This window comes from Eublepharis macularius, chromosome 9 (genome assembly GCF_028583425.1).
Source record: "Eublepharis macularius isolate TG4126 chromosome 9, MPM_Emac_v1.0, whole genome shotgun sequence".
In the NCBI taxonomy this organism is placed as follows: Eukaryota; Metazoa; Chordata; class Lepidosauria; order Squamata; family Eublepharidae; genus Eublepharis; species Eublepharis macularius.
Genome location: NC_072798.1, coordinates 37,767,167 through 37,789,059, shown reverse-complemented (window position 1 = coordinate 37,789,059; position 21,893 = coordinate 37,767,167). Strand labels below are relative to the sequence as shown.

At 43.0% G+C, this 21,893-nt stretch overlaps 1 protein-coding gene across 2 annotated transcripts; it reads left to right on the top strand.

Annotated features, from left to right (window-relative positions):
- Positions 1-274: 274 nt before the first annotated feature.
- Positions 275-21,541, top strand: CBX6 (chromobox 6). Of its 2 annotated transcripts, none has more exons than XM_054988193.1 (5): positions 275-520; positions 669-712; positions 960-1,025; positions 1,176-1,242; positions 10,237-21,541. In XM_054988193.1, the coding sequence occupies exons 1-5, from the start codon at positions 452-454 to the stop codon at positions 11,155-11,157; spliced, it is 1,167 nt and encodes a 388-aa protein (XP_054844168.1). In that variant the 5' UTR covers positions 275-451; the 3' UTR covers positions 11,158-21,541. The 2 variants fall into 2 exon arrangements, with proteins under 2 accessions (XP_054844168.1, XP_054844167.1); XM_054988192.1 differs by having other exon boundaries at positions 10,183-21,541.
- Positions 21,542-21,893: the final 352 nt, after the last annotated feature.

Genomic DNA, 21,893 nt, shown 5'->3' with positions numbered 1-21,893 from the left:
GTCTGCGCCTTGCCGACTTCCCGCTCTTCCCTGAAGAGAAACGGCGGGGAGGAGAGAGAGCCTTGGTAACGGGATTTTTTAAAAAGGGGGAGGGGGAAGCGACGGTGCGCTCTTGGTGTCGTCACATTCGCCCCCGCCCCTCCCGCGGTCGCAAGGGAGCGAGCCCCAGAACGAGCAGAGCGAGCCTCTTTCCCTCCCGCGCGTGCGCGTACGCGCCACCTCCACATCCACACCAGAGCGCGCTCCCGACCCGCCCCCCCTCCTGCGTGCGGGTTCGCGCCCTCCCAGCTCTGTCCGCTCGCCCGCTCAGTCAGTCAGTCACACAGACAGCCCTGAGGAGGGAGGAAGAGAAGACGGAGGAGCCGCCGCAGGAGCAGCAGGAGGAGCGGGCGGGATTATTATGGGCTGTGGGTGCTGCCGCTGCTGCCGCTGCTGCTGAGGCTGAGCAAAGATGGAGCTGTCTGCAGTGGGCGAGCGAGTCTTCGCGGCCGAATCCATCATCAAGCGGCGCATCCGAAAGGTGAGCGGCCGGCCAGCGAGGGCCCGGTCGGGCTTGGCGGGGGTTGGCTGCCGTTGCCACCGCTCTAACCTGCCTCCTCCCCCCCTCTCCCCTTTTGCCTTTTTGCTTCTCCCCCCGCCCCTCCCGCTCGATTCCCCGTATTTTGCAGGGACGCATCGAATACCTGGTGAAATGGAAAGGCTGGGCGATCAAGTGAGTTTATGCTGGCGCCTGACTCTGCCTGCCTGCACGAAGCCCCGTTCCCGCCTCCTGGGCCTCTTGCTGGGCTAATGCTGTGCCCTCCCTTCTTTGGGTGTATAGACAAGCTGTGCCTGTAGGGGTGCTTTCTGTCTCTCTTCCACCCACTCACCCCACTCCTCAACGTATATTAATTTCTGTCTCATTTTCCCTTTATTTTTGTCGCCCATGTCTGTAACTGTGCATATCTGCATCTTGGTAGGTACAGTACTTGGGAACCTGAAGAGAACATCCTCGATTCCCGTCTGATTGCAGCTTTTGAGCAAAAGTGAGTTTCGCATCATCTCGAGAAAGCAAAAGGAGGGATAGTTAGGAGTTGTCACAAGTTTACTGACTGAGAGGCTCAAGTGCTAGCTTAACAAGTAAATTCTGGTGCTTTCCCCGTCTTTTAAAGTAATTTTTCCCCTTTCCCCCCAAGGGAACGTGAGCGTGAACTGTATGGGCCCAAGAAGAGAGGACCCAAGCCTAAAACTTTTCTGCTGAAGGTAACTCTTACTTGAGTAGTTTCATCCTGGTGGGATCTTTACAGGGTGTTACTATCTGGATAGTTGAAAGTTTCTCAAAAAAAAACACAAGTAGGGAAAAGAAACTCACGAAAAGAGTATGAATTAATTAATTGTGCTATCTGAGGGCATGTGTGCCAAGGGAGGCTATAAATTAGGGAGGTGGTCTGTCCTTTTATAATGCAGTCCTTTGCAAAGTTAGTTTGAAAGAGCTCTGTATAGGATTGCACAGTTAATCTCTCTTTTGAGGGGGAGGGGCTTCCTGCTCCATTATGCCTAAAGGAAAGTGAATTTCAGCTAACATGGTGAGCTGATTTCTGAACAATATCATGGTACCATTAACGATTACTCTTAATGAAACAGATGTCTGTTTGAAATTCATTCTTAACTTACTGCAGCACTTTAAAAAGGCAGACTGGAAGAGACAAATAGAAAGCAGGTAACACATAAGCATTATATTAATCCTTACAATTAGTGTTTGAGTCCTGCACCTGAAAAAGTAGGGTAACTTAAGATATGATGACCATGCTTGGGTATCATAAGTTGTCAGAATTCTCTCTGAAGAATTCTACTTCATGTGACTCAGTCAAATTAAAAACAATGATGTGAATTGATTCTTTGGGCTGAAGTGTTTCCTTTCTTTAAAAACAGAACTTAGCTATTTTTCTTCAGTAGGCCTTATTTGAAACTTTTGTTAGTACCTGTGCAATGCTATAAACATAGGCTATGCTAACTAGTAGCTGCTGAGAGCTGCTGTCGCACAGTGGTTAAGTGCTTTGGCTGTGAATCAGCACTCTATTGGTTCGAATCCTACTACTGCCATGAGCTCAGGAGGTGGCCTTGGGTAAGCCACTTCTCTCAGCCCCAGCTCCCCAGCTGTATTGTGGGGATAATAACAACACTAACTTGTTTAACGTTCTGGATGGGGCACTAATCTGTCTAGAAGAGCAGTATATAAGCACAGTTGTTATTATTTAGAGTGTTATTGAATGGCATGAACTCAAGTTTACCAAGATTGTCATGTGAAAAAAGCTGCAGATTGTAACAAATCTGAATTTCCTGATACCAATTGTGATGTTACCACTTCCTCCAACAAGAAACATTCTGGAGTAGGCAAACCAAAATAAATCTCATTTAAGACTGCTGTGATTGCAACTCAGGTTTCTAACCTTTATAAACCTGCTCTAATTTTTTTTGGTAAAACTGTCAAAGATTGTATGAAAATTCTTTTCTAATCTTGGTAAGCTAATAGTTGCTATTTGAGAAATGGAGTAGGCTCAAGTTCCTAACCTGCTTGATATGCCGTTATCATTGCTTTCTGTTTCTTTAACACCAGAATCATCAGAATCTCCTGATCTGAATTTCAGAGGCATGGGCAGAAATATGACCCTCAAGAGGGTTTGCAGAGCTGGCATTTAACTCAGTACTTTTGTCAGTTTGGAAAGGAAGATCCATCATGGGAAGGAGAGTCTTAAATGCAGAATTAAAGCAGCTCTGTGCACTTTTTCAGTGCTGAGTTCCTAACTGAATTATTCAAACACACTTTTTAGTGAAGGGTTGATATATTTATCTACGATTTGCAAAGATGTATCTGTCTAAGATTTGGTTCCTAAGTAAATGCTCTCATGAGTAATTGATTAAACTAGCTGTTTTTAAAGACTTGTCTGGATGGTAGTGATGCAGAAAATCATGGCTATTCCTGTGTAGTATTAACACAAGGGTCACCAACTTATTCTTATAAACTACTTAGTTCTCCACACAGCTTCTTGTGGACAGAACTGTTGTTTGTTGCATGAATTGACGCCATCATGAGAGGCCAGGCCACAAGAACTTCACTGATATGGCAGACATGTATTTAAATACATACACTTCCCTCACAAAAAAATGTTGTGTTTTGTTATCAGTGTGGTAATAGTAGTTGGTACATCCCAGAAATATGTGCAGCATTATAAGATGTAACTGAGAAAGTTGCCTTGCATACAATTAAAAAGAAAAATATCTAAGGGTCAATTACTAGGAGATTGAGCAGAAATCGTAGAACTAAATTATTTGCAGCCTGAATTAGCTGTCATCTTCCACAGGTTTTTGTTCAAAACAGACTCCGTAAGAAATGTATATCCAGAGGCTTGTGTGGCCTATGGTTATAGCTGAAGACCAAGCCAAATCCATTTCTGAAATTAACAGCCTGGGGTTTTAAACCTTTGTCACGAGTCTCTGTGCCAGCAGCAGTGAGCTCTTCCCTTTCCATCCTCAGGTTGGCTCATCAGCCATGGGGGCTGTAATGGCAGCACTTCATATAGTTCATTGCTCTGTGCACTGGCTTTGGTCAAAGCCTTCCCTTCTAGATCAAAGCCTGCCCTTCTAGATTCAGCAGAATAGACTGTGGGCGGTGTATCGTTCAATAAACTTAACAGTAGAAAATATCATTGAAGTATACAAATTGAAATACTGTACGGTACAGTAGTGTGGCCAGTTTTCTTTTTACTCCGTTGTCTTCTGTTGTTTAGGCACAAAATGAGAGGCTATTTTGGTACACTCTAATTTCATATTTCAGCTCTTAGTTTGCCTGTGCTTCTCTCTGTGTGACAAGAGTCTTTGAGTTACAAAGAATGTGACTCTGGGTCACCATGTAAATAATAAATGAAAAAGCAGGTGGATGTGAACTAGGAGGTGTTAATCAGGCAATCGCGTAGCAAGCAAAGTTTTTTTGCACTCACTAGGGAATTCCCCATTTGCAAGTTGCAAGATCTAGCTTGTAGTTTGCAAAGAAATGGGGGAAGGGCATGCCTTGACTAGTGAAGCTTTCCCCCTTTGCTTAAAACCAGCTTTGCTTTTTATATCTCATAATTCTTTAACTTAGTTATACTTTTAGAACTTGCATTATCTCTTTGAGGCATTTCTTTGTTCTCAAACAAGGGAAAACACTCAGAGGTAAGGCAGCCCAACTGTGATAGGTACAGCATAATATAAAATAGAGAAAACAGATGATTAATCCTAAGAAGAGTGACTTCAGTCTAAGCCCATTGAAATAACTCTGCTTAGTATTGTGCTGTTAGCATCATGATTTTCTGAGGAAACCATGCTAATCTCCCTGTATTGATATAGCATGATGTAGGAGTGTTGGACTAGTGTCTGGGAGATCTAGGTTTGAATCCCCACTCAGCCATGGAAGATTGCTGGCCCACTCACTCAATCTCAGTTTAACCTATCTCTCAGAACTGTTGTTAGGATAAAGTGGAAGAGAGGATAACAAAGCTGTAAGCTGCACCCCACTGGGGAGAAAAATAAGGTATAAATATATATTTAAAAATTCTTCTCTTACGTATTACCTCAAGGTCCATTTCTAAATTGTTTTATATACTGCTCAAAAGTGATAGAGTCCACTTAGTAGTTTAAAAACACATTAGATGCTTATATACATACTAGTATTATTTTTATATAACTCCTGGTGCTGGAGAGTACCCTCAAGTCATAGCTGACGTATGACGACCTCTAGCAGGGTTTTCATGGCAAGAGACTGACAGAGGTGGTTTGTCATTGCCTGCCTCTGCAATCCTGGTCTTTGTTGGAGGTCTCCCATCCAGGGCTTTTTTTCAGCAGGAACGCGGTGGAACAGAGTTCCGGAACCTCTTGAAAATGGTCACATGGCTGGTGGTCCCACCCCCTGATCTCCAGACAGAGGAGAGTTTAGATTGGCGTGGAGGGTAATCTAAACTTGGCATGGAGGGTAATCTAAACTTCCCTCTGTCTGGAGATCAGGGGGCGGGGCCACCAGCCATGTGACCATTTTCTCTGAGGGCAACCCACTGAGTTCCACCACCTCTTTTCCAAGAAAAAAAGCCCTGCCCAATTACCAACTGAGGCTGACCCTGCTTAGCTTCTGAGATCTGACAAGATCAGGTTCACCTGGGCTATCCAGGGCAATATAAATCCTAGGAAAATGGATTTTCTTCTTGTAAAAAGAGGGTGACCATGTAGATGACTGGCAATCAACCACTGGCCTGCATGGTTGAGGGCTGACTTCAGCTGAGGATGCTTGTCAGAGAAAATTAGAAGCAAGTATTATGGCAGTAAATAGGCAGGGTGAGAGGGAACATAAGTTATGGAATCTGAGCAAAAAGCTAGTTAACTTTTTTGTTTGCGTTTATAGAGAAAGGGAAGAAAAATAAAATGTGAAGGAGCAAAAGCATTTTCTTGCAGTTCTTACAATGGGCACCAGGTGGTGGAAGAAGCACATTGAGTTTAATTGGACTCAGAGAAATGGTGGTACTTCGGAGTTTGAGTGTAGAAGGATGATGGTAAAGGGAGCACTCTGCAGGTTTGGTGGGTCACAATTGCTAGGTTGTCTTACCCTCTGTGGGGGGGACGGGACCTGGCACTCACTTTATTGTGCACTCCCAGGCCTACACAGCGACCGACATCACTTCCAGGAAGTGACAGGGTAGTGCAATGATGACACTTCCCGGAAAGGATATCATCACACTGGCCCAGGAGCTTGTATGCACTTCATACCAGGCTATTTTGGGCACCATATTAAGTACAGGAGTGCTCCCAATGCAGTGTGATGACATTCCCGGGGTAACATCATCATGGCACCCCAGGAGCATACCCGTGAGGCATGTTCCCTCCCCTCCCCTCCCCCCTGATAACCAGGTGAGTGGTGGCGGGGATTGGAGAGTGGGAGGAGGGAATCCCCTGCTCCCACCAGTGGAACAGCACCCTTAGTTCATAGAAATGCTTTCCTATAAAAAAGTCAAACTAAGAAATGTCCAGTTGTGTGTTCTACTTGGGGCTTCCTTTTAAAGATTTTCAGAAGCTGCACTTAGTATAGCTAGAAAATGTAGCAGTTAGATTATTGTATCCAAGAACCTGAGGTGGTCAAATTGAGACTGTAGCCAATTTTCTGATCGGCCCTCTGTCTGAGGTCAGACAGGTCAGTTCATGTGGGTGCTTCAGCTTGCTCTGAAGCTATGTACATCGTAGAGGCAGCAGGATTAGTGTCCTGTGGCACCTTAAAAGACTAACAAGATTTTCAGGGTATGAGCTTTCGAGAGTCAGAGCAGGGTTCCGCTGGACTCAAATCCTCCCTGTTCTACTGCAGCTCAACACAGCTACCCACCTAAAACTGGTAGAGTAGTGAAGCTCATGCACCTTCTCTGCCATGTTGCCATGCTGTTTTCCAGTGAATGTATGAGTCAAGACCATGTGAATTCACTGCATTCACTATACAGAAGTTTGTATTGTCATTTTCTTTTTACATTTGAATCCATCTTGAATTACTTCAACACTCTGAAAGTGTAGATTGAAGCAGATTTTCTTGACCAGCTATGTCTGCTGTTAGAAAGATAACATCTTGAGAGGAGGACTTTAGGAAGCTTCAGCTACATTTCTTCTTGGATCCAAGGCCCCACAGCTGTGTAGATTATGGAACCCGTAATTTCACCTTTAAAGTTTTTAATTTCTCTAGCAATTAACATGCCCCATACCATGACTTTCTTTACATAGAAGGTCAAATACAATTATGCACTTCCTTGGTTATAGAAAAATGATTTCTAAGCAAGAGAGTGGTGGGAGAGGCCTGTGTAACGCTTTTGCTTCCCTCACATTCATCTGATCATATTTGGCTGCCTCAAGCTGTTTCTTCTGGCAGGAGAAAAGATGTATTTTCTCTGGAGTCCCTCACTGTTATGTCCCTCCTCCCACTAGTTCTTTTGCTTTTAGTTTTTGCCCCAGAGTATCGCTCCAAATTTACTTATTTGTTTAAAATTGGTGCATAGTAGCGTACAACAGTTGGTAATGTGTGGTGCAGCCCTCCACTGGTAAATCTGGATTTGAACTGGACTGTTTCATACTGTAAAAAAGAGTTAGGTGATTCCTCCACAGAAAACCTCTGTACACAAAAACAAACAGGGGCACTAATCTAGAACTGTTCTCCCTGACATCACGTGGAAGGAATTTTTGTGTGTGGAAGATTATTGCCATGTGTAGGGGTGTGCAAAAAAAAAATTGAGTTTCCCGTTTTGGGAAACCCGAAGCAGAAAAAAGTTGGAAATAAGGAATCTCTTGTTTGACCCGCTTCGGTGTGCTCCATAAAGATTTGGAGCACACCGACAAACTACCCCCCCCACACACACACACTTATTTCACCCAATGGGAGGGGGAGGAGGAAACCCCCTCCTTCCCCTCCCATCAGGTGAAATAAGCCTTGAGTGGGGGAAGCTCAAATTCCACCGAGTACATCAACTGCTTGGCGGGGTTTGTGGCCGACTCTTTAAACCTTCTTCCCTTCAAACTCTTCCCCCTTTCCAGCTGGCTGGAGGAAGAGGGGGAGAGTTTGAAGGGAAGAACGCTCCGGCAGGCTGCACTCAGCCGCTTGTCAGGGAAACCCCTAACAAGCACCTGAGTTGGGGTTGAATTGCCCCTCTCCCTGCTGCTGCACAGCAGCAGGGATAAGTGCATATGATATCACCCCAGCAGTCTGCACTCAGCTGCTTGTTGGGAAACCCCCGACAAACAGCTGATTTACATTTTAAATGTCCCTCTCCCTCCTTCTGCGCAGCGGCATGTAGAGGGACATTTCAGCCCCTTGACCCAAAGCTACACAAATAACTTTGGGAATTGTTGATTTGGGGTTCCCGAAACGGACTCAGTATGCTGGGGCCGTTTTGGAAATCTTGAATCTTTGCAAATCGGGTCAGATTCGGGTATTTTTCCTGAATCGGAAACCCGAAGAGCACACCCCTAGCCATGTGAGCCCCTCCTCCACCCTAAAGTTGTAAAGCCCAGCCACAGATTTTTACCACCTTGATGTGTGTGTGTGTGTTTGCTACCACAGTCAGCCTCTGAGGGGATAAGATAAGCCTGTTCAATTTAGACCATAAATATTCCGTCTGAATCCAAAGTTGTTTTTATATCTTATACACACAGCAAACAATCCAGCAACAAATTCTTGTTTCAAGCCTGAGATGTCCTTCTTTATCTTATCATAAGTATTCTGACCTTCTAGTTTAATATTTTGTTCGGTGCGTTCTTATTTCTTAAGTAAATCCTCTATTTGAGTTGTGATGTTTTGGGAGTGTACTGCTAAACTCTGTTGAATTTTTTCCATAAAGTCTTGTGGATCAAACTCCTCATTGGAGTCATCTCTCTTGCAGTCTTTCTCCTTCTTCTTTTTGGTGGTCATTTTATGAAGCCTTTGTAATCTTCTCTCTATGAATATTTCATGCAGGCTTCGCATTCAGACCTAAAACACGTTGCTGTGGGACTTATGGTCTTGTCTCAGTTGGTCTTTGAAGATTCCTAAAATGAAAATAATCTACAATGAATAGAGTATTAGGTGCAGAAGAAATAAGAAAATATTAATATAACCCAAGAGCAAGTGACAAATAATAACGTAAATATAAAAGAAAGAAGATAAGTATATATATAGAGAGAATAAAAGTTAGCTTGGTAGAAATTGATATTAACCTGTTAGTATAGTTCATCTAAATATCTTATATATGTAGATAAGAGTAATTAAACTGTCTGTTAAAAATTGTATGATAAAATGGATGAAACCCCAGATTATGCTGCTGGGAATGATACCAGACAGTATTGATAGAACATTACATGAACTATTTCAGTACTTGTTAACGGCAGCAAGAGTAATGATGGCAAGCAAATGGAAAGAAGAAGAATGCCCCACCAGAGAAATATGGAAGGATAAAATGTCAGAATATGTGGTGATGGGAAAATTGACGAACTATATAGATAGAAGGCCCATTGACAAATTTGAAGAGAAATGGGGAAGATATTTTGTTTACAATGAATAAAATTTTATGAGGTCTTAATTCTGGAAACCGGGAAACAATTGTATATTGATGTATTTCATAATTTGATTTTAAGATAGTCAATTACACAAAGATAATTGGTTGTTTAGGTAAATAGTAAAACAGATTGTATAATGTGGAAATATTGGTATAGAACTAACATGTTTGTTAAAAAGAAAAGAATCATCACAAGGTAAAGAGATGCAGAAGAGATAAGAGAGAATTCCCTTTTGTACAAGATAAGGGATTGAAAGAGGTTTACATTTTTTATATTAACCCATATTTATATTAAAGGTTATGGTAAGCAGTTGTATTAAGAAATAACTAGTGATTCTGCCATTAATTGTAATTGTTAAAAAGGAATAGATAGTAAGGAGCAACAATGAAATAACGAGGTCTTTTTATTAGTAGTATTAATATTAAAAATAAGCAAGAATAGGCTCAAATTATGCTTATGTAGCATAGCTGGAAAATATATACTAGCTAAGTTTAATAATTAATTTCTATCTTAATATTGGGAAAACTTTTGGTTATAAAGTCTGTAGTTTTATACTCTTTGTAGCACAAAGTTATATATCTGTTTTAACTTTCTTCCCCCCTTTACCCTTGTTCTTCTGTATCCCCCTATGAATTGAAAATTAAAAAAAATATATTAAAAGAAAAAGAAAAAATGCCCTTTTTTATATGGCTTCTCTTCAAAGCTTCCTGTGGCTTATACGTGAAGCTTGCGTGGATTTTAACTTATGCTGTACTGCGCTATGCTAATATAATGCCCTCAGTATTATTGAAGTGTATATTCTAATCCCAGCATTAACCAACAAACATACTTTGAAGAATGTATCCTTACGTCTTTGCTTATTTAACCCCTTATTTAAACTCAGGGTTTAAAACCCAAGCATGTCCTTTTTCGGCTAGATTAAGCTTGTACAAACCTTTCAATTCTATTTGAATATGTGACATGCTAGACTTGAAAATCTATGCTCTTACTATGCTCAGGTTTTGCTTCACCTAGTTGTGCTTCGCAGTCATATGAAGTCACTGCATTATAATATTTAGACCATATTTTATTCCAGTCTAATTTATTTTTCCCCTCACTTTCTCCCACCCACTGCAGGCTCGGGCCCAGGCGGAGGCCCTACACATTGGGGACGTACACTTTTCTGTCAAGCCTGGTTCTAGTACATCCTCACCCAAACTGCACTCCAGTGCTGCAGTACATCGGCTCAAGAAGGACATTCGGAGATGTCACCGTATGTCCCGGCGCCCTTTGCCCCGCCCAGACCCCCAGAATAGTGGGGGAGTGGGTGGGGCCACTGGCATCCGCCCTCCTGTCTCTCCTTTCTCGGAGACCGTCCGCATCATCAATCGCAAGGTGAAGCCTCGTGAGCCCAAACGCAGCCGCATCATTCTCAATTTGAAGGTTATTGATAAGGGTGGGAAAGCTGCTGGTGGGGGAGGAGGCTTGGCTCGACCCAAGATCCCTTCACGAAACCGTGTCATCGGCAAGAGCAAGAAGTTCAGCGAGAGCATGCTTCGCAACCAGATCCGCCACATGAAATTTGGAAGCTTCCCTCTGTACAGCAAGCCATCTGCTCCAGCCCCATCTCTCGAGGGGAAGACGGAGGCAGGAAGCTCTCAAGGTGCCTCTTGTGGGCTCATGGGCTCTACCGCTTATGATGCTCGCAGTTCCAGCTCCTCTGACTGCCCTTCACCAGCTCCGCATTCCTCATCTGATCCAGATGATTCTCCACCAAAGCTGCTTCCTGAGACGCTAAGCCCTGCCATTCCTGACTGGCGCGAGTCAGAGGTCCTTGATCTATCAATTCCACCGGAGTCAGCAGCCACCAGCAAACAGTCTCCTTCCGGAGGTGGTGGAGGGAGTCACATGCCCTCATCCCCCTCCTCATCTGATCCGGAGCAGGAGGCTGGTGATTGGCGCCCTGAAATGTCCCCTTGCTCTAATGTGGTGGTCACTGATGTCACCAGCAACCTCCTGACAGTCACCATCAAGGAATTCTGCAATGCCGAGGATTTTGAGAAGGTGGCTGCTGCTGGAGGAGGAGGAGGTGGTGGTGGTGGCAGCAAGTGAGAGGCTGCATTCCTTTTTCAGCGGGTTGGGGGGAATGGGACAGGGAGGCTCGGCTGCAAAGTCATGCATGGTGTGAATGTCTAATTTCTCCTCTACTTCTTCTTGTCCATTCTTTCTCTTTTTTTGCTTGGAAATTGAGATGGTAGTGGAGAAATTGGAATGGCTCTTTTGAGGTTCCGTAATGAAACAGCTGCTAGGGTGATGGTGGGATATGACAGTTTCCCTTTTGGTCTTAAAGGGTTACAACATATTGAAATGGAACTTGGAAAATAGGAACTTGGATGGATGGGGTATGTTAGGAGGAAAATATTTTCCACTCTGTTGAATGGAACGAGAGAAATCCTTCAGCCAAACACACAAATGGGGTCTGTACTCCTTGTTTTCCTCCTTTCTACAGTTTGACCCCTGTTACCTTTCTCGCTCATCTGTAACCTTCGTAAAATCTTGCTGGCTGAGCTGTGGAGGGAGAAGGAGGTTTGTTGGGAAGGGGAAGTGAGGAAGTAGATGGTTGTGGTTGGGCTGGGATGGCTGCAACACTTAAAGAGATGTGCATATCCTCACTGTGGATGTGCCAATGGGCTCTTCCACCTTGCATATATAGAGGTGCTAACTTGGTAATTGTGGTGGCACTTTGATACAGCCTGGGCATTCTCCTCCTCTTGCAGCACTCTGTCGATCCTGATTCTGGTACAGCTTGTACACTTTAATTTTTCAAACCAGAGTTTCTTCAGCTTTATTGATCTACCAGTGTTGGCCCAGACCTTCTTCCGCTGTTCCTTCTGCCTCCCTATTTCTGTGGCGTGTGGATCCCCTTATTGTAACCTGCTAATGATGGGGAGGTAGAAATGTTGTGCAGTGATGCAGGCTCAGTAAGATGAGATCTAGTCTTATTTTATATTGACTAACTTAATTTCATTGTCCTTGCAGTGGGACAGGCAAAAAGAATCTCTTTCCCATCAACATTTCTCTGCAGGAGTGCTAGATAGAAGCACATTCATATCTGCAGTTCCCAGGTTCTCAAATGCCTCTACAATTGCCAACCAAAGGTGCTAAGAACCTATTGTAAAATCTTACTCTATCTCTTGGATCTTGGCTCTGTGTGTGTGCGTGTGCGTGCAGTGTATGTTAGCCTCTCCTTTCCATCCGCTTCACCGCCTGGTGGAAATTTAACACCCTGTCTCAAAAGCAGGTAATAACATGGCTGCTTTTGCTCTCTCCCTATCATCATTCATAGGTGTTAATAACTGTAAACTCATATATTAGTGTCCAAGATTCCACTGCAGATGTAAAATCATTTCTGCAGACATTTATGATCTATCTGTCATCTCACGATGTTCCAGTCTTGTTGGAAACCTGCCTTCCCATCCCATGTGCTTCTGTGCTGTTAGTGGTTTGTGTGAGTGAGTGTGTGTGTAAACTATTGCCTGTTTTGTTGTTTGTAAGCTTTGTTACACTGTGGGCAGAAGTTGTGTGAGTGTGTGTGAGAAAGAAGAATAACTCCTAAGGGCTTGTCTGCATGTTATGCTGTCCCTGAGGCTAAATTCATTTTCTTATTGGCATCTCTATCCTATGTTCTTGTTTGAACTTTATTCCTTTCAAGGGCTTGCTTAATATGTGGTGATTTATTTTAATTTTACTTTTTTACATTGAGTTAATTATTTATCAATACAGTATAAAGGCTGGTGCTGCAAAATATTGTAGCTCATGCTCTTTGATCTGTGGATAGACAGGTTTATTCCTTAAAAAAATAAGTGGTGCAGTGACAGTTGTGTCTTGCATCACAAAGACATTCTCCCCTTTAAAAGCTGCCCCACCTTTTCTCATTGACTCTGCAAAGTTCTGTTTGATTATATCTGCGCTTTAAAAGAATCCAGAACTTTGCTATGAACAGGATTTAGAGGTGATGTGATGAAATTGTATCCAATATTTCAAATGTGAGTGTCCATACATGGAGATGCCTACCAAAAGCAAAATGTGTAATGTTACAAATGTGAATGTCTGTGACAGCTTGAGTGTAGTCTGTACCTAAGATGTATGATTCAGTATGTTGTTATTCCTTTGCCCTACCATGCAACACTTTTTGTGTCTTTTTTAACTATTTCAGAACCAGTGAAATCTATAGGATGTGCAGGGTTAATTGCCTACACACTTCTGTTAATTTTCAAGTCCAAGGCTTTCTGTAATTCCACAAGTGCATGCATTGGAATAGCTGCTTGTTGTTTTTCCTAGATTCAGTGAGACAGGCTGTATTGTTGCTTTGCCTCAGAGTTGGGAGGCTTTTTCATGGGAGTTTATTTTAATGGCTGTAGCTTCAAAGGTGGGTGGGCTGGGCTGGGAGGAGGGCACAGATGTATAATGGGGAAATGAGCAGGGAAACTTGTATTAAAGAGAATACTTTAAAGGAGAAAAAATAGAGGAATTATTTTATGAAGCTGCAAAAGAAGAACTATTATACTGGGTTGTGTGCATACTAGTCAATCGTATTTTAAGATTGTTCAGTATGTTTGGCTCTTTTTGTTTTGAAGTTTGACTGGTATTTGGAGAAGTAGATGGGCAATATAAAAGGGAATTTTAATAGGAAACTCTTCCAATATTTTAGCACATGTTCTCTTGGCGTATTTTCCATTACCCCCACCACCCTTCGGAGGCTCTTGTCACTTTGGTTCTGTGTTTGTGCCATTGCTTTTGCCTTCCCTTGAGATGATGTACAAGGCTTCAGTCCTTTAGAGGCATAACATATAAGGAGGCTCCAAGAGGATCAGGCTGATTTTTTCCCTTCCTGTTCCTGTTGGGAAGAGGATGGGTCAAGGAAGGCACTAGCAATCAAGAGATCAGTACTAGAAACAGTTTGGGCTGGGGGTTAGGGTGGGGCTATTTCACTTGGTATGGTAAGGACAGTTTCCCATTTTACCTTTGTTACCACTTTAACATTAGGTGAGGGGAGATGCACTTTGGGGAGGGGGGGGGGGAGATGCACTAAACATATACCCAGGAGGTGCAGCTGGCTGAGGCTGCTGGGCATGTGTTTACTATGTATCTTCAGACATGCTGCTCCTTTCACCTGCTAGTATTCACAGTATTTGCCTGGTAGATAAGTAAGGAATGCATCTTTCCTATGACACGTGAAGCAGGCTTGTCTCTCTGGGTCTCTCTGTGACTCAGTTCATGAGCAGTTATTGCTTGAAGTCTACAGACTCTTCCAGGCTGCAGCTCCTCCAAAGCCATAATGCCAGCATAGGAAGTGCCTCAAGGAAATTGTGCTTGGTGATACCAGGAGTTTGGTGCAACCGTATCTGATTAGATGCCAGCATTACTGATCCTTCCAGTCTGTGTGGGCTAGTAGACATGAAAGGACGACCAGCACACCCTCCGTGTGGCTTGCAACTGCCATGTGCTGATTCAGTCATGCCTGGCACTTTCAGATGCTTATCTTGAAGCATCCTGAAGGCTTTTTCCCACGGAGGAAAAAAAGCTAATAGCAAACTTTTCCGTTTCCTAACCTTGGCATGTTGATAATGTGGAGTCAGCTCAAGGGAGTAGAAGTCCAGTGCTAGTTGGTCACTGAATTATTGGTGTGTGTGGTGGAGGGCTGTCTCCCTATAGCCAGCTGGCTACATGGAAATGCACTGGTAAGAGATGTGGGCTGGAATGAATATAGTCCACAAGAGATGTGGAAGAATTCAGGTTTGCATAGCACCAGGAGCTGCTCTGATACAAAGACAAATCTGCTATCCTGGCTGTGACTTTGACGAGTTCTTTGGTATTAACAGGCAGCCATCCCCACCCCCACATACTTTCCCTTACAGGTTCTTTGCTGCCAAGATTGTACCAACCAGGCAGTCCACTTGCTTCCTGGAGGCTTGAATGTTCTCCCTTGGAACGGAATCATCTCTGTTGAGAGGAGAAGGTTCGATGTGTGCAACCTGTGGAATGTAGGGCTGTTGTTTTTTCAAGGTGACAAAGTCTTACCAACTTTTTCACGCCCCAGTTTGGCGCACAGCCTCCAAGAGCCAATTGAGTTGCTGGTTGGTTCCTGTTAAAAGCAGTGACTAGCCTGGTTCCCTTACTCAAAGTAGCCACTAGAGGGTGACAAAGAATTACTGCTATTACTCAGTGATTTGGCTACTGATTGATTTTGCCTTGCATTTTTGTGAATTTTTTCTTCACAGTAACAGGATAAGACACAACCTGCAAACTCTTTCCATTCAAAGATGGTATGTAAACTAGGAAAACCAGGAGAATGTTCTTTGTGACTGTGCCATGTTTGTTGTTCTTTTTGTTCTTAGAGGAGAGTTTGATGGAAGGGGGGTGGGGAGGGAGAGAGAGAAAAAAAGAAAAGACTAGTTTTACAAAGTAAGAGGTTTTTTTAAAAAAAGGTAATGAGATTTTTACTGATGGAGGATAGAGAATTTAAAATATAAATGCAGTGATTGCACAAACTGTAGTGATTTTAGCTGGTCCTTAAAGAAGAAACGTATTTTTTAGTATTTGTGTGTGGTAGGGAGAGTGTTCAGATCATTCAAAATGGGCAAGGGAAGAGCAAAGGAGAGCAGCAGTTATTGATCTAAGGAGCAAAGTCTGTATCTTAGAAAAACATATTTTCCTTCTTCTACCTTTAATATTGGGATGGACAAAGTCAGGGGGTGGGAGAAATACTGCCTTCCTTCAAGGATATGATAGAGCCAGAGTTGGGCCTCATTCTGACAAAGTTGTTCATGTAGAGGGTACAGGACATCTTATTTTTAACAGCAAATTCAAGACTCCAGACTTCAAGATTATTTGCAGAGATGATGAGCAAAATTGAGTGGGATGTTGTAACTTCGGGTTGTTCAGCAAAAAATAGTATCCTAAACATTTGTGGAGCAAACCCCCCCCCCCACACACACACAGAAGCTGGGAAATGTTGCTTCTTGTTCATTGGCAGATAGCTTTAATGCATACTGGGGTTGGTATTAATGAAATACAAAAACTAAATTAATTTGACTTTCTTCAAATCTGTTTGACGAGCAGCTTTCAGTGTATCAAGTCATTCTAGAAAACAGTAAACAGAGATGTGACTTAAGCAGTTTTGACTGCTTTCCTTCCAGGACATGAAATAAAATGCAAAAGGAAGGTGAAAAGACTGAGAGAGACCATTCAGACCAAGTGTGTGATTAAGGTTTTAGAGGAAGAGGCTCTATGAAAGGTGACAGCTCATGGAAAATAGGGCGATGAGGCTTCTTATTACAATGTGGCAGTTGCCCATAAACCTACCTGTGAAGTGATCGTTGGTACCAAAGGGGTTGACATTCTTCCTCTGGGTCCAAACAAGGTATGCACAAGTATTAGTATGCACAATTAGTAGCAGAAATGGAGACAGAGCTCACACATCCCCTGGCAGTGGCTTGTAGCATCTAGGTAATAGCCACATTCCTTTTTGAGGACAATGGTTATGAATACCTTGTTGAAGTACACCAGCATCTATGGGAAAGGCTGAGGTTATCACCCAAGATGCTTGTTTTCCCAAGGGAGTGCCAGTGCCAGAAGGTGACACCTTGCATATTTTCTGCATCAGTTTTTGGACAGCAGAGGCACAATCTGTTCGTAGGACACGCACTGGGACAAGAGGAGTGAAGCACGGCAAAAGTATTTTTAGTAGAGCAAGGTTATGTTCTGCTTCACTGTAAGCAGTGTTTAGTGTCTGTGGAATTAGTCTTGTTTCTCTTGCATGCAGAATAGTGTCTTTGCTTTCATGCTGTTCTTTCTTGTAACCCACAGGAAAGCAAAGTTGAAAAGGAAGCTTGAGATCTCTTTATAATGTGTGGGGTAGGGTGGGGGTATTAAGTGAATCTCTAAGCTTAATTTTTCCCATAAATGTGTCTTGGCCTCATTGTGCAGTGAACTGGGCTGATCTGTTCACTTTGGGGGAAGTTCACTTTGAACCTCACCAGTTGAACTGTGATAGCATTCCTCAGTGGTACTTCAGTCCTGTTATTGATAGCAGGTTCTGCCACCCATACATGGAATGGGCAGTGACGGTGAGACGGATGAACAGGCTAAATGAGCATTTCTGAGTGGCCCACTGAAATTCAGTGGCTCCCATTTCTGGAGAACTCTTCTTTGTCTGGAGAAGGCTATGTATAACTCTACCTCCCTTACAAAATGGGTGCTAACTGAGCTGAGTCTTCCCAGTCAACAAGGCCCCAATTTTGGCCTCTTACATTTAGGAGCAACTAAGTACAACATTCTTTGCTGTCTGCTCTCCACGTAGGCTGCAGTCGTGTGAGTGAGCAACTCCCTCTTTGGGCAACAGAGATTTAAAAAGAAAACCCACACAGGATGGGAGATTTTCTCATGTTCAAGATACCACCTCTACTGTGCTTCTGGTGATGATCCATTAGGGTTTTGGAGTAAATTGGGGAGAGGTCCCAGGAGGTATAGTGTTCCTGCTGGACCTTGGACAGGGAAATACAATAGGCTTGGAATGGATTTCCTGCTGAATAGTCAGAGTCCCTGCTGTGTAGTCAGAGTATGAGCTGTCGTGACCCTCTTTCCCCCTGCCCCCAAGGCCTTGCACTGTTTCGCCTGGTGCACTCTGTGCTCCAGTATTGCTTGCCGTGCTGCTTTTTTAAATTGTCTACTAATTGTGCAAGAGCTGTGATCTTTCTTTTTATATATGTACTGTGTGTATATTAATAATCCTCCACTTAACCTGCCACAGTGCTTTGCATTAAGCAAAGACCACGTAGGCAATAGCGTGATCTTGGTGCTGGGGGCTAGGAATGCCCGAGTACTGTGATCGCAAGCCATTTTGCTTCCCTTGGTCTCTCCCGTAGCCATCGGTAAAACAGAGGTGACGAGGAGGGCTTGCTGCTGTTCTTAGTAATGCTTCTGAACAGCTTCTAGTTGCTTTCATTGTTGATTCACCATTCCCTCTTAATTTTGTATATACCTGTGTAAACTTTTCGTTATATTTTTAGTTTTGAGGACCCACAAAAATAAAACTTGGGTTGGAATCTTCTCCTTCCTTGTATGATTTCCTCTCAATTTATCCCCTTCCCAAGTCCTCAGCCACTTAATTCCTCACACTCAAGAGACCTACCAATTCTTATTGATACAGAGCCTTTTTAAAAAAGTCATTGTCAGGGTTACTTCTACTTGGTTAAATGCATGTCAAGTGAACAAATAACGCAGCCTGCTCTTCTGTCGCAGACCACAGGTTCATCTAGCTTAATACTGTGTACTCTGACTGGCAGCAACTCTCCAAGGCCTCACACATAAGTCTCTTTCAGGCTTTCTTAATGCCAAGCTATGGACCCCACCCAGTCAGTGCTGCTTCCCTCATGTTTGCCTGTGTCCTGAATAGTTAGCTGCATGTCAGTTTTTCTTGTCTCTTTCTCTGCAGGCTCAGGCAAAAGATTTTCTTGGAGGGGGAAGAGTGTGAAACGCATGCATGGGCTGTAGAATCCAGCATCCTCATTCAGCTTTACAATGAGGTTTCTAGTCTTAATCACTACAAAACATGTGGTCAGTAGTTGATATCTCTGATGGTAAGGGGAAAGCTGAGCAGCATTCTCAGAAGCTGGTGGCTCTGCGGCTTCTCTGAAGAGCCACTATGGTATAGTGTTCAAGAGTGTTAGACTGGGGCTAGGGAGACCTGGTTTCAAATCCCCATTTAGCCATAAAGCTCACTGGGTGTCTTTGGGCCAGGACCATATATACTGCCCTGAGCTCTTTGTTGAAAGCTCAAGATAAGAACCAGGCTGACAGCACCCTATGGGAGGGCAGGATGTAAACTGGTCAATAGTTCCCCTTCCCTCTTCGAAGGACTTGAAAAACAATGATTTGTGTAAAGTAAGCAAATAGATGCTTAATTTGCATAGTTGCAGATTTTGGATTACTGTACTCTAGCAGTTTCCTTTTTCTAAAGGACAGAATGAGCTCAACAGAAAAGAGTCTTGTGGCATCTTGAAGTCTCAGGTTTATTGAAGTGTAGGATTTTGTGGACTTAAAGCCCACTTTGTTAGATGCATGAAATGGATTTTCAGTCAGTAGAATGCACAGCAGAGGAAAAGAAGAAACATAAACAGTGAGGTTAAAAGACTGAAATGTAGTGATTTGACCATTCTTCAAAAACTCAAGAGGTATGCAAGCTAAACACAGTGATCATTCGCAATCACTATAGTTGGTGATAATAGTAACTTGTTACAATAATCACAATCTCCTACATTTCATGGGTCTTATTTTAACCCTTCACTGTAGCAAAAGATGAAGCCTGTGGGGCTCCCAGCAGTTCTGTTGGCAAGGAAGAAATATGTCCACAGGCTTCTTTGCATCCTGACAATAATTTTTGTCAGTGTTACACCTTTTCTGGTGGATGTCCCAACTTCAGCATTAGCCCCTGGAGGGATGCAGGTATCATTTGAACAAGGATCCTGTTCTCTACTTGAGAAGACAGTTGTGTTTCTTCTTCATTTTCTCACTAGCATTCAGCTAAGCTAGAGAAAAGGGGAATAGAGAGTTCTATGAAGGGAAGAAGTTGCGTGGTATCAAAGGGAAGGGTGGAGAAATCGGGGGCAATGATAGAATAAAAGACATCTGAAAGTGCTTTTTTCCCCCTGCAGTGAAAATGTCTACATGTTCCTTAAATATTTTCTTTGGTTGGATTCAGTCAAGTACTGATTCCAAAGTACTGAAATCCCATCCCTGTTTTGCATAGCACTTAAAAAATATAAGCACATGCTTTAAAAAAATTAGCACTCTTGTACTGGGGCCTTCAGCGTGAGCTGCTTTGCCACTGAAAGCAAGGTTTTCCTGCCCCCTCTATTATTACCCTAAGCAGTGGCCAGTGTTAGCTCCAAACACTCGGAGAGCAAACCATTTCATGTTACATTTCCTGACACAAGAATGGCTTATGGGAATTTTCCTGTGTCATTAAATAGCATAGTGGGGAGTCTCTGAAGGTGAGAGGGATACTACTGAGATTCTCATGTCTTTTGACAGTCATGTCTGGGAGATGCTTATACTCTTTTTAGGATTATGACCCTGCAACAGCAGTGGGAAGCTTTCCAATATTGGTTGTATACTCATGTGGGAAGCAGCCCTCAGTTCTGTAACGGTAGGGCTTTCCCTATGAGTCAAGCATATCTTATCATTGCTTATATGCTTATCGAAGGATTAAAAAGCAGCTAAGCTTAGAAAGCTGTTATAAGCATCACACATAAGCCAGTGGTAGGTTGCCCTCTGGTGTTCATAGGCGTTGATTCATAGTAGGGTAGGTGCCCTTTTAAATTAGTTGTCTGTGTAGCGGTTTGGATTCGGCAGGGAATTTTCATTTTTAAGACCTGAAAAGCAAAGACTGGAAGAAACCAGTGCAGATGGTAGAAGAAAAGTGGCAATTTCTGTAGATATTTTCTGAAATGAATGCTACAAGGGAAAGTGATGAAAGAAAGGTGGAAACTTTTAAGAGCATCACGCTTGCCTCATGATGACTGCTGTTACCACCCTGAAGTTATTATATACATATATAGCAGGGTGAAGTTTCTGGTGCTTTTTTTTTTTTTAACAGATCCTGCAGTTTTAAAACCAAACCCTCTCTGATGTGCTGCATCTTTCTGGCCTCTCAGTCAGATCTCTTTAACATTTCTCATCTTTATGTGAGCAATTGCAAGGAGGTACAGATTTGAAGTGTGTGCCTCACTTGCAGTCACCCTTGCACTTGGTCAATGCCAGACCCCAACTTTGCCAAAGCTGATGCTGTTGATGTATCATGGAGAAGCAGTAAATTTGTGGCCTGTGTTAGATACGAGGGCTTTCAAAGTTGACTGTGGCACTCACTTTAGCCTTACATAACTACAAATACTTGAGTGCTCTTAAATGTAAGCATGTGTGTTAGCTTTTGCAAAGTTGAGGCCTTGTGCTAAATTTTGTAAAGTGGTAAGCTGAAGTTGTGTTCTCCCCCTCTGGACACACCGAACCGACTTTTAAAAATAGCTAAATATATATCTGGTAACCTTTTTATTTTGGAGTAAAATGCATTTTATGAAACAATTGTGCACGAATGAAGTATTATCTATTATTTTATGTCTTGCAATTCTTCATTTTTAAATATAGTGTTTTGCGTTTGCTTTGTTGCTTTTAAAAATCCAGTTCTCCGCTGGCTAAACAGTCTAGAATGGAGGGGGGGAGTGGGAAGCTCAGCGGTGTGGGTGATTGAATCGCCCCTCCTGTTGGCATTTCCAGTGGAAAAGTGGCTTGCTCCAGGTTTTGCGGGGGTTGTGCTAATTACTCTCGTATTCTTGTACATTTTGTTTTTTCTGCTGCTCTTGATTATTGTATCAATGCCAGAAATGGGGAGTTAAAAAGATGAACCCCAATAAAAATGTTACATTCCAAAGTTTCTTGACTCCATTGTGTGTTGTCATCCTTCTAATTTGTAAAAACAGGAATGACCAAATGCAGATACCATCTGCCTGGGAGTGGGTGACATCACATGATTTCATTTTTTGTCGCACACTTCATTAAAAAGGTCATTACAGAGTAAGAGGGCTGCAGCATCTGCTGAACCTGGAACCCTCATGCACAGTGCAAATGTGCTCGTAGCTTGTGTGTAGGGCTGCCTCATTCACATCAGAGTCAAGCATTGTCTTCTCTCCCTACTGCATCTCATTTGGCTTTGTTTGCAAGTCTTGCTGTCTTCAAAGCTGGATCAGGAACATCTAACTATCTTTTGGATGCTCTACTGCCCAGTGCTAAGG